General features: G+C 36.2%; 1 protein-coding gene across 1 annotated transcript; it reads right to left on the reverse strand.

The window, feature by feature from the left end:
- Window positions 1-1,286: 1,286 nt before the first annotated feature.
- On the reverse strand, window positions 1,287-2,384 carry LOC145086501 (uncharacterized). Its single transcript, XM_079024271.1, has 2 exons — window positions 2,319-2,384; window positions 1,287-2,198 (listed from the first exon to the last, which is right to left on the reverse strand). The coding sequence occupies exons 1-2, from the start codon at window positions 2,382-2,384 to the stop codon at window positions 1,287-1,289; spliced, it is 978 nt and encodes a 325-aa protein (XP_078880397.1).
- Window positions 2,385-15,453: the final 13,069 nt, after the last annotated feature.

A 15,453-nucleotide genomic window follows, 5' to 3' on the forward strand; every position in this document is an offset into this window, starting at 1 on the left:
GAGGGCCAGCGAACCTAGGCTTGAAACAACATTCTTTTCCTGCAGCACAATCTTCTCCTGAGACTTGAGAATACCCACCAGTTTCGCCAAAGAGTATGATTTAAACTGCTCATGGGCTTTAACTGTTGACACCACTGCTCTCCATTCTGACCTTAGACCATTTAAGAACGTAACTTTCTGCTCGATAAGCTTCCTTTCGATGTCATGTTTGATCATCCTGCTGAGAAGATGATTGAAGCGATCGAACGTCTGTGTCACAGTTTCTTCGGCTCCTTGCCTGAATTCTCCAAACTCAGATAAGAGCAAGGTTTGGATAGAATGTTCAAGATCCTCGTCTGTAGAGTACAGTTCGCGAAGTCTATCCCAAACTTCCTTTGCCGTCGTGCATGAGCTGACCAACCTGAAGGTGTCGGACTGAAGGGCGAATCTTATCAATCTTAACGCCTTGATATTACACTGGAATTTATCCTTTTCATCTTGCGCAATATCTTTGACATCCATCAGCAGATCATTATACTCCTTTTGAGTTTTAATAATCCTTGACGTTGCAGAATGAGAAAAAGGTCCATTAATGATTGCTTCCCATATGAGGTATCCATTATCCTCAAATCCTATAACGTAGTCTTCGAAGTGATGCGCCCAGACTTCATAATCATGGGTATATAGGATCAGAATCTTCGTGGTTGAACCGATGCTGTTGGAAATATTGATGGGATTTGATTGTGACTCGTCCATTATGATCGAAAAACCTGTTCAAAGATCAGACTTGTAATAAATCAGATTAGGGCAAAACAATAAATATCAAGATACGTCAATAATGAGATGACGGCTCAATAAATATCAGTAATTGCGGAAAAACCCTAATTGAAACCTTTTCACAGAAAAGATGTGTATCCATTACACAGCCTCCTACTCTGATACCAATTGATGAGATTAAAACTTAATCTTGAAGATCGATTAGATCTTAAACAGGTGAATAAATATTAAACAGCAAGAACACGACAATAAAGAACAAGTCAAGAATGAATCAAACGAGTCGAATGATTAAACTTAAACCCTCAGAAGAGCTCGATCAAGAACATCAACTGTAGAGGGTTGAAAGGTTTACAAGGAACGATAAAGAAAATCAAAGCTATCGTAATTCTCTAAAGCGTTAACCTAATATGCATGCAAGCATATCCTTATATAGTAAACCTAACAAGCTCACGGTTGGACAGGCCCAAAACCGGAGCACAAAACATATGGACTAACAGCCGAGCCCAATGACGCAATCCTTGAACGAATCTTCAACCCAACATTGAGTTATCAAACCCCAAAAAGCCATCTTTAAGCCCAATGAGCTTAAGACGAATCTCTTCAAAGATATACAAAATAACTTTATTCTCTTCATTCTTGCCTCTGCGGAAAAGTCTAGAGTTCCTTTCTTTCCAAACATGATAAACCGTGGCAGCCAAAGCAATTCTCTTGATGTAAACTTGAATGCTCCTTCCTTTAAGAGAATCCTGCATTTCTTCAATAATTTCTTTCCATCCAAAAGAGACACTTTTCACATCCACTCTATCTTTCACATATTTCCAGATCGAAGAAGAGTAAGGACATTCGAAGAACAAATGGGAATGAGAATCCGATTGTAAATTACAAAGAGTACACTTGAGATTCTTATTTTTATCCCAAAATCTCATTATATCTTGTGTGATAAGCCTTTCCTGAATAGCCAACCATAAGATAAAACTATGCCTTGGAATATGCTGCTTAAACCAAACCAAATGGAACCAAGGAACCTTTTGACCATAACTACTTAGGTCAATCCACACTTGATGTAAGTCAAAATCAACCAATTGACCATTTCTTTTCCTCCATAAAACTTTGTCAGCAACCCGAGAATCAAGAACAGGGAGTTGAAATTCTTCAAGCTGAGGAATAAGAGAAATCCAATCCGAAGGCCAAAACCAGGAATTATCAACAATAACATCCTTGACCTTGTCTGAAATTCTAAAACCAGCACTAGCAATCTCTCTTGGTGAAAGAACATAAGATAAAGCTCCAAGGTGGTGCCAATCATCATACCACATAAAAGTATTTGCACCATCCCCAACTTTAGAATAAAAATGATTTCTAAATTGAGGCCTTAATCTCATCAAGTTTCTCCAGCTCCAACTCAAATCTTGTTTTTTCATCCACATCCCAAAAGCTTCTCCCTTTTAAAACATAAGAATTTATCCATATCACCCATAAAGAGTCATGATTAGAAATGATCATCCAAATTCTCTTAGAAAGAATAGCTTTATTCCAAGCTCTGAGATTTCTTAAACCAAGACCTCCATACTCCACTGGTTTGCAAATAGTAGACCAAGCCACTTTGGCTTTCCCTCTTTTAGATTCATCACAATCCCAAAGAAAATTTTTCATCAATCTCTCAATCTCTTTTGTTATAGCAGCCGGTATAAGAAGACAAGAAGCCCAATAAACCGGGAGAGAAAGAAGGACCGAGGAAATGAGCTGAAGTCTTCACGCATAAGATAAGAGGTTGTTCCTCCAATCTCCAATTCTGCATCGAACTTTATCAACAAGTCTTTTGCAATCCCGAATAAACAGTCTAGTGGATATAAGAGGAATTCCCAAGTATCTCATTGGCAGTTTCCCTTCAACAAAAGGAAGAGTATCAAGAATTTTACTCTTCACATTAGCTTTGACATTTCCAAAAAAATGTGACTTTCAGAAAAATTGGGATGGAGGCCAGCCACACCAGCAAATTCTTCAAGGCTCTCTTTGATCACTCTAACCGAAGCAGTATTTCCATGACAAAAGATCATCAAATCATCAGCAAAACAGAGATGTGTAAGCTTGAGCTTCTTACATCTCCAATGAAACTTGAAAAACGGCTCACTTATAATCTTTCTTTGAAGAATCAAATTAAAAACTTCCATGACCAAAGTAAAAAGATAAGGGGATAAAGGACAACCCTTTCTAAGACCTCTCTTTCCTTCAAAATAACCATGAAAAGATCCATTAATACTGATCATATATGAAGGGGTGCTCACACATTGCATGATCCACTTGATCATAGCTGGATGGAATCCAAAAAGAAAAAGGATGTCTTGGAGAAATGACCAGCTAACAGTATCATAAGCTTTTTGGATGTCCACCTTAAGAGCACACCTGGAGAAACCTCGATCTCTGTGATAACCTCGGACAAGTTCTTGAGAGAGGAGAATATTATCCGTGATCGATCTACCGGGAATAAAAGCAGATTGATTTTCAGCAACAATAGATCCCAAGTGCTTCCTTATTCTAGCAACAATCACCTTACTAATGCATTTATAAATGACCGAACAACAGAAAATGGGTCAGAAATCGCTCACTTTACCCGGAGAATCAACTTTAGGGACTAAAGCGATAACAGTGGCGTTAACTTCTTTAAGAATTTTCCCACTAGCAAAAAATTCTTTGACAGCAAGGCAAAAATCCTCCCCTATGATCGGCCACATAGATTTAAAAAACTTCACTGAATATCCATTAGGTCCAGGAGATTTGTCATCACCAATATCGAAAAGGGCAGCTTTAATTTCATCGTTAGTCACAGCCTTGATCATCCCAACCGCATCAACAAGGTCTAATTTTTTATTGAACAAAGAATTTGGCTGAATAATCTCAGCACAGGGATAATTAGAACCAAGAAAATCATTAAAATATTCCACAAATTCTTTAGAGACATCCTCTCCTTCTAACCATTCCCCTTGCCGATTCATGACAGCTTCAATTCTGTTTTTATGCGATCTCCCTTTAACAATTTTGTGAAAAAATTTTGAATTGCTGTCACCTTCTTTAAGCCAATGAATTTTGGCTTTTTGTTTCAAGAAATTTTCCTCTTTTTCATACGCTTTTTTTAATTCTCCCAGAAAGATACCTTCCAATTCACGCAGCTGAAAATTGAAAGGGTCCAAATCGAGATCCTTTTGTATCGCTTCCAGCTCTTTTCGATAATAATTGACATTTTCCGAAAAATGCCCCTGTGCCTTTAACAGATTGCGTATTGGCTTCTTGAGAATTTTGAGTTTTTGAACTAGATGAAACATATTGATTCCTTGAACTTCATTTTTCCAGTGCTTCTCCACCAATTCCTTCAAATCAGGCTTCAAAGTAAGAACATTTGGGAATTTGAAAGGAAGAGCCTTAAATTTGATCTTCATCGGCAATTTGATTACAATTGGGCTGTGATCGGAAATTCCAAATGGGAGAAAGGAAGCATGAATTGACGGAAAAACTTCAAGTAACTTGCAATTGCCCATCACACGGTCAAGTTTTTTCAACATACCATTACTACCCATCGGTTTTTGGTTCCAAGTAAAATTTAACCCATTGCTATTAATATCTTGAATTTCAATAGCATTAACACATTCAAGAAAATCCACCATGCCTCTAGTATATCTTGAAGATCCAGCAGTGCTCTCATTTAGATTAAGAGTGACATTAAAGTCTCCCCCAACCAACCAAGGATCGTCCTTGACCACACCTTTGTGATGAATTAAAGAAGACCAAAGAGCTCTTCTATCCATATATTTATTAGCAGCATAAACAATGGAACAAAAAACATACTTATTATTATGGGGAAAATTAACTTTATAATGAAAAACTTGATCATTATGATCAATCAAGTTGACATTAAAAAGATTAGGATTCCATCCAATAATAATACGAGAAGTACGACCAGGCCCTTTATTAGCAATCCACTTCCATGATCCAAAGATCTTGTTACAATTCACATCAAGTTTAAAAAAATTAACTTGAGGTTCAAGAATAGCAAGTAAACTCAAATTATTAGACTCAATCAGATTTTTTCTTTCTTTTTGTTTAGGGGATAAATTAAAACCCCTAACATTCCAAATCCATGTTTGTATCTGACAAAGGGATACCTCCTATAACCTCCATATGATCAACAGAGTCCAAATAAGCTAAATCAGCTTCATCAATTCCTTTTTTAGAAAAAATAAAAGGTTTATCATCTTCCAAATCATTAAGGGCATCAAACTTATTTTTGGATAAAAGATTACTAGAATCAAGATCCATCCGAGATTGAGGTTTAGAATCAAAATTAGAACTAACTTTGAATTCCTTTCCTGATTTTGGAATATATTTCTGCCCAGCCATATTCATTTTTTCTCTAACTTCCTTTTTAACTACTTCCCCTTTGTCCTCATTTCTAGAAAAAGATTCCACTTTATCCTTTTTATCCATATAACCCGCTGCACCATTCTCCCTACATGCTGCCTTTTTTCAATGTCAGAAACTTGTTTTCCAACTCCAACAGATTTTGGGCCGAGCAGAACTTGCGTTTGAACTGCACCAAGAACTTTGCCCATGTCAATTACAGTGGTTCATTTGGGCTTAGGGTCTTCCCTAGAGTGTTCCACCAACGAACAGCTCCACCCATGAATTGACGCATTGCGAACATGGTCTGTAACTTGCCTCTGCAGCCACAAGTCATAAAGGCCAATTCCATCTCTGAGATCCAATCCATGACTCCGATCGGATCCTCCTTTCTAGTGAAGGTCGATGGTTTGCAAGTTAGAAAATCCTTATACTTGCATCCCATTCCATTATTCCTTCCATACTGGTTGTTTCTCCTTTCAGGATCATTCCTTCGTTCTTCTTGAGTCCCAACTTGACTCATAATGCGACTATTGTTCCCTTCCTCCGATTATTCGGGAATCAGTTCGGGTTCCACAATGGGTATGATAGGTTCATCCCTATTCCCATGCAACATCTGTCACATTTCTTCCCTTTGCTCAGCTAAAATAGCCCGAATCATGGCTTGCACTCCAGCCATGGTGATCTGCTCTGGTGCAACAACTTCAATAGCGACTTGTTCAATTACAAGTGGTTGATTCCTATTCTTGTTTGCGTTTCCAACACCGCTTCTTGTTATTGCCATTCTTGATCTATACATCGAATAAGGTGAAATTTAGATCTTCATTCACGATAGATATTCAAATCATCCTTATCACTCCGAAACGTTTACATGCTAGTTCTAATATCGTAGATGTACGCTTAGAATCCTACACACATAAGGTTTCCAGATCCGGTCGGCAACAGACCATAGATTCGAACAAATAATATCATATATGACAACATATAACATTTAGCACATAAAAGCATTTTAGGCAACTTTCCTTAAATAAACTAGTACTCGTGTCTAAAACATAACAGACACACATCTCAAAATTTCACTTAGCATTTTAAGTTTAAGTCTAGAAATCCTACAAATTCCTAGTTTGCTTAAACTAATGCTCTGATACCAACTGTGACATCCCCAAAAATCACGGCGAGAAAAGACCGATTTCATTTATGCTTTTAAAATAATTTCAAAGTAAATCCTTTTGATTTAAAAGAGTTGCGGAATTTGTTCCCAAAACAAAACGTGATAAAATAATATTTACCAAAGCATTTCATAAAGAAATGTATTTTCATTATATAATCAAAACTCGGGATGTCATGTTCTGATACAGACCATAAAGCATAAACGATAACATTACAAGTCATTCAATAAATATATACATAAAAAAACTTGTAAACAAAACAACTTGATGATTCATCCATCTTATGCCTTTGCGCCACTTCCTGTAATACAAATAAACTGAGTGGGTCAGGCTTGGGAGCCTGGTGAGCATATAGGGTTTTCAACCCACAATAAATAATTATATTTAATTCCACCAACCAACAATAACCCAGTTACCCATTCCCGTTATTCTTACTTTACGTCCCTAAAACAACTAACACAAGGGACCTAGTCTTAGAATATTTCATCGAGGCGACAACACATGCATTCGGGGGTTTCCCGACAATATATGTCAAATAAGGCAACCATGAGGGGGATGGAGTACAGCGAATGAACACCCAAGTTCATTAACACCTACAGGTGGCGAACCTGCTAGCTTCCACAGGACTGTCTAGAAAATTATGTGGTCGTCATCTAAACTCCGCTAGATGACTGAATCAAAAACAACATCGAGGCCTCTCATCTGTTTATCACACGTCAACTATCTACCCATGTTCTACCCAACATATTAGTAGATATATATATATATATATATATATATTTATACATAGTTTAAACCTGTATAGCATTCTCATTCAATACATATTCCAAACAACAGATGAGACACATACACATAACACGTATTTCATAGAGAATAAATCATATCTATGAGATAAAAGAAAATGAATATACATTCACACATATAACCACAAAATATACACATAACACATATTTCGTATAAAATACTTCATAATTATGCGTTAGAAGAAAGTAACTACACACTCACTTGATCAGAAGATGATCGGATAGCACTACGACGTATAGAAGTAGTATTCTTCGGCAGATCTGGAAGATCTTCACAAAAAACCGGGTTCCTCGCGGGCAGAGCTTCGGCTCTGGAATTGCACTTCTCGGGATCTTCGGGGCTTCGGTACTTGCTTCGGGGCTCGGGAATGATACCGGGGCTTCGGGATAATTCTTGCACGAAAAACGATGCAAAAACACGAGAGAAAGGGAAGAAATGAGCAAAGAACTCGGCTGCCCTCGACATCCTTTTATAGGGGGCTGGAAACCCAAATTACGCTGGGCGTAATGGGGATAAGACCGCTGACTCCCCCCCTTTGGATAATATCGGTATTTTATATTTAAATTAAATATCGAAAATATTTAATAAACTTCAAAATTAATATCTTCCTCATACGAACTCCGTTTTCGACGTTCTTTATATTCCCACGTAGGTGAGACTACGCTCTACAACTTTTGTTTAGACTCCGTTGGCTAATTTTGACTTTATTTTTAGTAGGCTGGGACAGGAAAACCCCGTTATAAATTCATAACTTCTTCATCCGACGTCCGTTTTCGCCTATCTTTTTATCGTTTCACTACAATTAACGAGATATTCGATTCTTGTTTAGATTGTTTCGGCTAAAAACCGCTCGGTCTCAAATCGAGTATTCGGGCTGCATACTGCTAAGTCGAAACTTAAAAAAATCATAACTTCCTCATACGAAGTCAAATTTGGGCGTTCTTTTTATGCACGCTCTCGGTTTAACGAACTCTACGACTTTCGTTTAGATCACTAAGGCTGAATATCGCTCTAACGTAAATTTCACTTTTTACGTCATTCAGTGTTGCTGGTTCTGTCGCGAAACTTCGACAGGAACTTTTTCGTTATAACTTGGATTTCGGCATTCTTTATATCTTCGGAATCATTGTTTCGACCACTACATCTTTATGCAAAGATATCGGGCTTATCTCATACTTTAGTTTTGACGCTTATTTTATTCTTAATTCATTAAATTATAATAATTAAGAAAATAAACACATAATTCACATAATACTCAAATATTTCATCATTAATACTCCAAAAAGAGTTACAAGGGTTAACCTAGACTATTACATCAATGATAATGTCTAGCCTGGAAACGCGGGCGTTACAGCTGCATAGGCTAAAAATATTCGAACAGCCTCGAATCTTGCGACAGGGGCAAAGGTTTCTTCGTAGTCGATACCTTCTTGTTACGAATAACCTTTACTACAAGCCTAGATTTATTTCGAATAATATTGCCATCTTTGTCAGTTTTATTCTTGAAAATCCATTTTAACCCGACAATCGAAACATCATTTGGTTTTGGAACAAGTCTCCAAACCTTATTTCGTTCGAATTTAGCAAGTTCAGATTGCATTGTAACAACCCAATCTGAGTGTTCCATAACAACTTAACTGTCTTTGGCTCAATTTTCGAAATAAAAACATTAAACATGCATAATTCTTGATTTTTATTGAGTACCTCATTTTTTGCACGAATCTGAGCTCTCGTTAAAACTCCATCTTTTGGATTTCCTATTACTTGCTCTCTTGGATGGTTTTTCATCCATTTCTCAAGTGGTGGATATGTTGGATCAAATTCCAATGGTGCATCTTCATACATCTCTTCATTTTCAGATCCTGCAACAGAAATATTATCATTAAAATCATGAAATTCATCATTTTGATCAAGATTTATTGTTTTTGTTTCCTTATGCTCACCCTCAAATAATTGTCATTTTGATGCTCCCTCTCAAATTCATCATTCATATTACTCTTCTCCCCTTCGAAAGGATGTTCCCCCTCGACATTTGAAGATATATTCGTATGCTCCCCCTCCATATGAGCATCTAGCATACTTTCGCCATTTGCAGTAGTATCCAAAATGAGTGTTGAATCATCAGTGTGTTTTGTGGATTCAGGTGTTTGATTATCAGCAGCACGAACTTCAACGTCAATAGCCCTGTCCGAAACACCAAAAATTAAATCATAATCAATGTCTATTGAATTAACATCTTCAGTTTGAGTATTTGATTCATTAAGAGTTGGTTTTTGTTCAAACTGTCTTTCCACTTGTTTGACATAATAGTCATCAAAAGTAAGATTGAACGTTTCTTCAATTTTTCAAGTTCATTTGTTTAACACTCTATATGCAACCGAATTGTGTGAATATCCCAAAAATATTCCTTCATCAGCTTTAGCTTGAAACTTCGAAAGATTATCTTTGAGATTCATTATGAAGCCCCTACAACCAAAAACATTGAAAAATTTGACATTAGGTTTTCGATTATTTATGATTTCATAAGGAGTGATATTGAAACGTCGATGAATGAAAGATCTATTCTGAGTAAAACATGTTGTTGAAACTGCTTCTGCCCACAAATATTGAGGAAGATTCGCATATGCCAACATTGTCCTTGCCACTTCGCATAAAGACCTATTTCTCCTTTCAACAACACCATTTTGCTGAGGTGTATATGGTGATGAGAAATTATGCGAAATTCCTTTGTCTGTTAGAAACGAATCCAACATGTTATTCTTAAACTCAGACCCATTATCACTCTTGATCCTTCGAACTTTCTTTTTCAAACTAATATTTATCTTCTTGATAAATTCGATCATTGTTTGAGCAACTTCAGATTTTAGCCTGAGAAAAAATACCCAAGTGAATCGTGAAAAATCCTCAACAATAACTAAAATGTACCATTTCTTGTTGAGTGTTTCAATAGTCGAAGGTCCACAAAGATCAATGTGAAGAAGTTCCAACGGTTCAACAATTTTCGAATCTATAATGATAGGATGTCCTTTGCGATGTTGTTTTCCTTGTTCACAAGCTGCACAAAGAGTATCATTATCAAATTTCAACACAGGAAAACCACGAACTAAGTCCTCTGTAACCAACTTATTTAAGTTTCAAAAGTTAAGATGTAATAAACGCCTATGCCATAACCAACTGACATCATTTGAAGCTTTCAAAAGTAAACAAATAGATGGTTTGCCCACAATTGGTTTGATATCAATCGTAAACATATCTCCATATCGTTTAGACTTTAACAACACTTTGTGCGTTTTAACTTTTGAGATGATACTTCCTTCTTCGGTAAACACCACTTGATTGCCAATACCCACAACAAGTTGTGAAACACTAATCAAATTATGTTGAAGACCTTCCACATAAGCAACTCGATTTACTGTGAATTGTCCATTCGTTACTTTGCCATAACCTTTGACTTAACATTTTTTATTATTTCCGAATTTCACCACTCCAAAATTTTCAAGACTTCAAAAATCTCTTAAGTTCTCCTTCCTTCCAGTCATGTGACGTGAGCAACCACTATCAATGTACCATTTCTCATCATATTGCTCGTCACATAGTACCTGCATTCAATTAAATAATTTAGGTACCCAACGCTTTTTGGGTCCTTGGTTATTAGCCTGAAACAACGATTGAAATTTAGAACTTAAAGCCCAAGTTTGAGCTTTTTCCTTGACACTATCAATTAAGTCAACATCATCAGATAAAGATATTGAAACATAATTTATCGATAGTTTCAGATTCTCAATTGATTTCACCTCAGCCTTCTCAATTCGTGTTGCTTTGTTGATTGGTTTCCACTTCGAAACTGGAGTATTCGAATCTTGAGAAGATGAAATTTCAATTGAAGATTCATTCAAATACTTTTCGTAAGCATATTTGATATGTTCTTGCGAAAACTTTCCAGATTGATACCTTTTTCCTTGTCCCTCAAGCCAATGATTTATGGATTGAATATCTGAAGTACCTTTTGAATATGAAACCTTTGTAGATTTATTGATTGAAGGATTTGGAAAATTTGGCTTTTGTGGTGTAAATTTCACATTTGACTTGAATTTTTCTTTCCTAAATTGTTGATTGTTCGTTGATTTTCGAACATTGTCAAATTTTTGATCACTCACAAACTTTTGAGATGTCTTATACTTTCGAATGTTGTTAAACTTTTGAACATTTTCAACCTTTTGGTTTGAATGATTATTATGCTTATTTGTAGGAAATTTGTCTATTACCTTCGTTGGGTTATAAAAAGATGTGTTTGTTGGTTTACTTTTGAAAAAAGTCTTTTGAAGAGTCTTTGTTTGAGAAAACATTTTTATGTTAAATTTGAAGAATTAGTTTTGTCAGATGAAACTTTGGATATTGTCAGAGCGGGTTTTTCGTTTTCTTTGTTGACTGTGTTGTTTGTTGTTCATTAGACGCTACTTGCCAAAAAATTGTCTTTCGTGCCTTTCTCTTTGAAACGCCTTTTTCTTTTGAAAATTTATCAACAAGCATTTTGAATTCGTGTGAATTAAGTTTCACAATTGAAGTTGGATCAACAACTTCCTGTTCAAAAACTTCTTTTTCTTTTTCAGATTTTACAACCCATTTTTGTGTTGATTTTTGTCTTTGAAAAACATATGAATTCTTGGTTAGGTTGTTTTTTACTGTGTTTTGATTTGCAAAGAATCCTTCACCCGTTGAATGCTTATTATCTTCTTCGACCAATTTATGAAACTTTGGCTTTACATTTTCAGCATTCCCAGCAGTAACAAACACTTGATTTGGCAACACTACTTTATCAGTGCATGTAAAATTTGGATACACAATTGTGTTGGTTTCTAGAAAATGAGCTCCTTTGTCAGTTAACACTTTGTCAAACTTTTCTGTGTCACCATACACTTGTTCAACAACAACTCTTGGAATAGTTGTTTCAGTTGAAACTTTCTTTTCTGACTCACAATCGTTCGAAGTTTTGATTTCATCCACCTCATCATCATTACTATCTGTTTGACTGCCTCGTACTTCCACATCATCAAAGTCAAGGATTTTCGAAGTAGAGGGTTTTCCAATGTCATGCTCAACCATCGAATCATTAACAATTTCTTTACCTTTGACCTTAGATGTGACATTAATGATAGACAACTAAGAACAATCAACACTTTCTTCTTCTTCTTCTTCTTCAATTTCACTGATTTCGCTAAAATTATCCGAATTCTCATCGACATCAACAAAAATGAATTGTGAATCAAGTTTCGAATGTTCAGTTCTTTTCAAAATTTTCACTTGTTCATCTTTTGTCAAACTTTCATTCACAATTTCAACAAATTCATCATCATTTAGAAACTCATCTATCTTAACAATACCATGCAAACCTATCATCTGGCACTTTGTTAAAATCAACTATTGTGTTTTCAGAGTCATATGACATGATATCAACTTTTTCTCTTTCGAATGCAAGAAAAGGCAACAACTTACGATGTTGTTCTTTGCTAATATCAGAATAATGATGTAAAGCAGTTAATTTTGCATACAAACGTTTTGCTGAATTACAATAGATGTTCCGTTGAGCCAACAACATCCTAACATCCTTATCTAGATTTTCTCTATCATTATTAACATTCCTTAGTTGTAATTCTAGATACTTTACCCTGCTTCGTTTCGTGTCTAGTAACTTTTGTGTCTCAAACAGGTGATTATTAAGTTTCTTTGCTTCGTTACTAGCAGACACAACAATAACATCAAAGTAAGCAACAGTATCATCAAATGCAACTATTTCAGAATCGTATGCTTGTAAAGGAATATTAATAGATTCGAGTATAAAACATACCTTTGTTGTCATAGGAGATTTGTCACTTGACTTCGTCATGAAGCATCGTCCAGTTATCTCCTCTCCTTCTCCATCCTCAAACTTTGAGAACATGTCTCCATGAGTAGGATGCCTTATTTCTTCATCATCAGACCCGGATGACCAGATCTGATAAGTTCCACTTTCTTCATCTTCTCCTCTTGCCATAAGGGACAATCCCTTTACCTTTGCACAAACTTCTTCAAACTTTTCAGCATAGTATGCTTCGTCCTTCACTCCATTCTTTTTCTCCTCTTTCTTACGAAGCATGCAGTCGTTCGCAAGATGATTCGCCCTATTGCAATAATGGCAATCTATTCCAGAATCCCCTTTCAACTTCTTCTCTATCTTAGACTCTTTCACTTTTTCATCACTCTTCTCAAACTTTTCGAACTTCTTCTTCTCTTCCACACCTGACTTCACAAAACTTCCCTTCATCTCACTCTACTTTGCTTTAGGATTAAAAGGCTTTTTGAAAAACTTTTTAACTCGATTGTTCGAGTAAAAAGCTACTGCTTCATCATCAGAGTTCATGAGAAAACCTTCTTCATCCAAATTCTCCTTTTCAACAGTCTCCACCTTAGACACTTTCGAAACCAGAGCCAGTGGTCCTCCTATGCTCTGTTTTGCCTCTTCCATCATTTCCGAAACTTCACTTTCGTGTGTTTTCAACTGATTGTATAGATCATTTAGAGATGAACTGTCAAAACTCTGTTGATTTTTGATCATCATACTTACACTCCTCCATTCCTTTCATAGTCCCATAATAAAAGTAAGATTGTACTCCATTAAGGACCTTGTAATTCCATAACGGTTGCATCTGTAAATCAATTCGTTCAGATGATCATAATAAACTTCAATAGTTTCAGTTTCCTTTTGTCTGAATTCCTTCAACTCTACTAAACATTGCTTAACAGAATTAATCTTCGTCTTCTCACTCCCTTGATACTTTTCCTTGAGAGTGATCTAGATCTCCTTAGCAGATTTACAACCACGGATGTAGTTGTAAACAATAGGTGACAATGCACCTCTCAACTCTCTTATGCAACGCTTTTCATTATTTTTCAGTCTCGTTAATTGATCTCCAACAACAGAAGTTGTTCCAGATGAACCAATGTTCTGAACATTTGGTGGAGGTTGAACTGTTCCATTAATGCAATTCCACAATTCCTCATCCAGTCCATTCAGATAGTCTTCCGTACGATCAGCCCATTGATCGTAGTACTCTGGAATCAACATTGGAATTTTAGTTGACGATCCAAGCAAATGAGAATAAGAAGTCATTGTGTTCATGTTGAAGTTCGCCATTGATGAAAACATGATAAAATTCAGAAAACTCAAAAAATTTGATGAATTTGAATGAATTGATGAGAAGCTTGTAATCGATCACTCGATTATACAATTCAAATGCAGAATCTAATCAAATTTGTAGATCAGGCGTGATTTTCAGAACCAAAAGCGTGGAAACTTTTGAGACGAGAAATGACTCAAAAACAGATGATTCAGAATGAAAATCGGATCATTGCAGTTTGATTCCCGCTCTGATACCAATTGTTGACGAATTGAAATGAGAAATCGATTAAGACCAGAATTAAACAAGCTGAAGATCAATGAAATGATAACACAATGTAAATAAGATTTGGTTTAGCTCATATTACTCTTAACAAACTCAGAGTACAAAACAGATAACATTGGGGGAAAACTTTTTGTCTAACTCTAAGATTAGTTCCTATTTATAGGAAACCAAGAGTACAAAAAGTACTGAGTCTATACATTGACGCTTCGAACAAACAATGACTGAGCAAATAGATTACATACGAAATGATGAAATACACTTCGACTCTTTACAGCACAAAGACTTCGACCCTAACAGATGTCTTGGATAATACAAAGACCAACTAGAACCAATTATGTGAAGTGTTAGTCTTGATAGAAATTCGCACTAACCCTTGAATATTTGTTTTGTCAAGGAAAGTTTCTTGACAAGAGAATCTTATATGTCAAGAGGTCAGTGGGAGTTTCAAATGATACTGAAAAGTTTCAAGAGCAAATCAAGAATAAACCTTATCGATCCTCACTAGCACACGACTTGAGTTTATAACCTATCGTGTTGACATAATTTTGTTTCTGTGCCATTCCAGTTTAAGTCAACCATGCAATATGAGTTCTAGTCCAATTCCATGAATGCTGTCGGTGCGTTGGTGAGTCCAAAAGGCATCACCAAGAACTTGTAATGCCCATAACGAGTCCTAAAGGTCGTCTTCTGGATATCCTCCTCACGGACCCTCATCTGATGATATCCAGACCTCAAGTTGATTTTGGAAAATCAAGATGCACCCTGCAACTGATCGAACAGATCGTCGATCCTCGGTAGTGGATAACGGTTCTTGACCGTCAGCTTGTTCAACTCCTGGTAATAAATGCACATCCGGTGTGAACCATTCTTGACAAAAAGGATCGGCACTCCCC

The sequence above is a fragment of the Lactuca serriola genome, chromosome 2 (assembly GCF_051521515.1).
Source record: "Lactuca serriola cultivar US96UC23 chromosome 2, Lser_US96UC23_V15, whole genome shotgun sequence".
NCBI classification, from domain to species: Eukaryota; Viridiplantae; Streptophyta; class Magnoliopsida; order Asterales; family Asteraceae; genus Lactuca; species Lactuca serriola.

Coding starts and splice junctions, on each gene's coding strand:
- LOC145086501 (XM_079024271.1), bottom strand. CDS start 2,384: ATGAATCTAAAAGAGGGAAAGCCAAAGTGGCTTGGTCTACTATTTGCA. Junction 2,199..2,318: donor CAAACCAGTGGAGTATGGAG/GTCTTGGTTTAA, acceptor ATGTTTTAAAAG/GGAGAAGCTTTTGGGATGTG.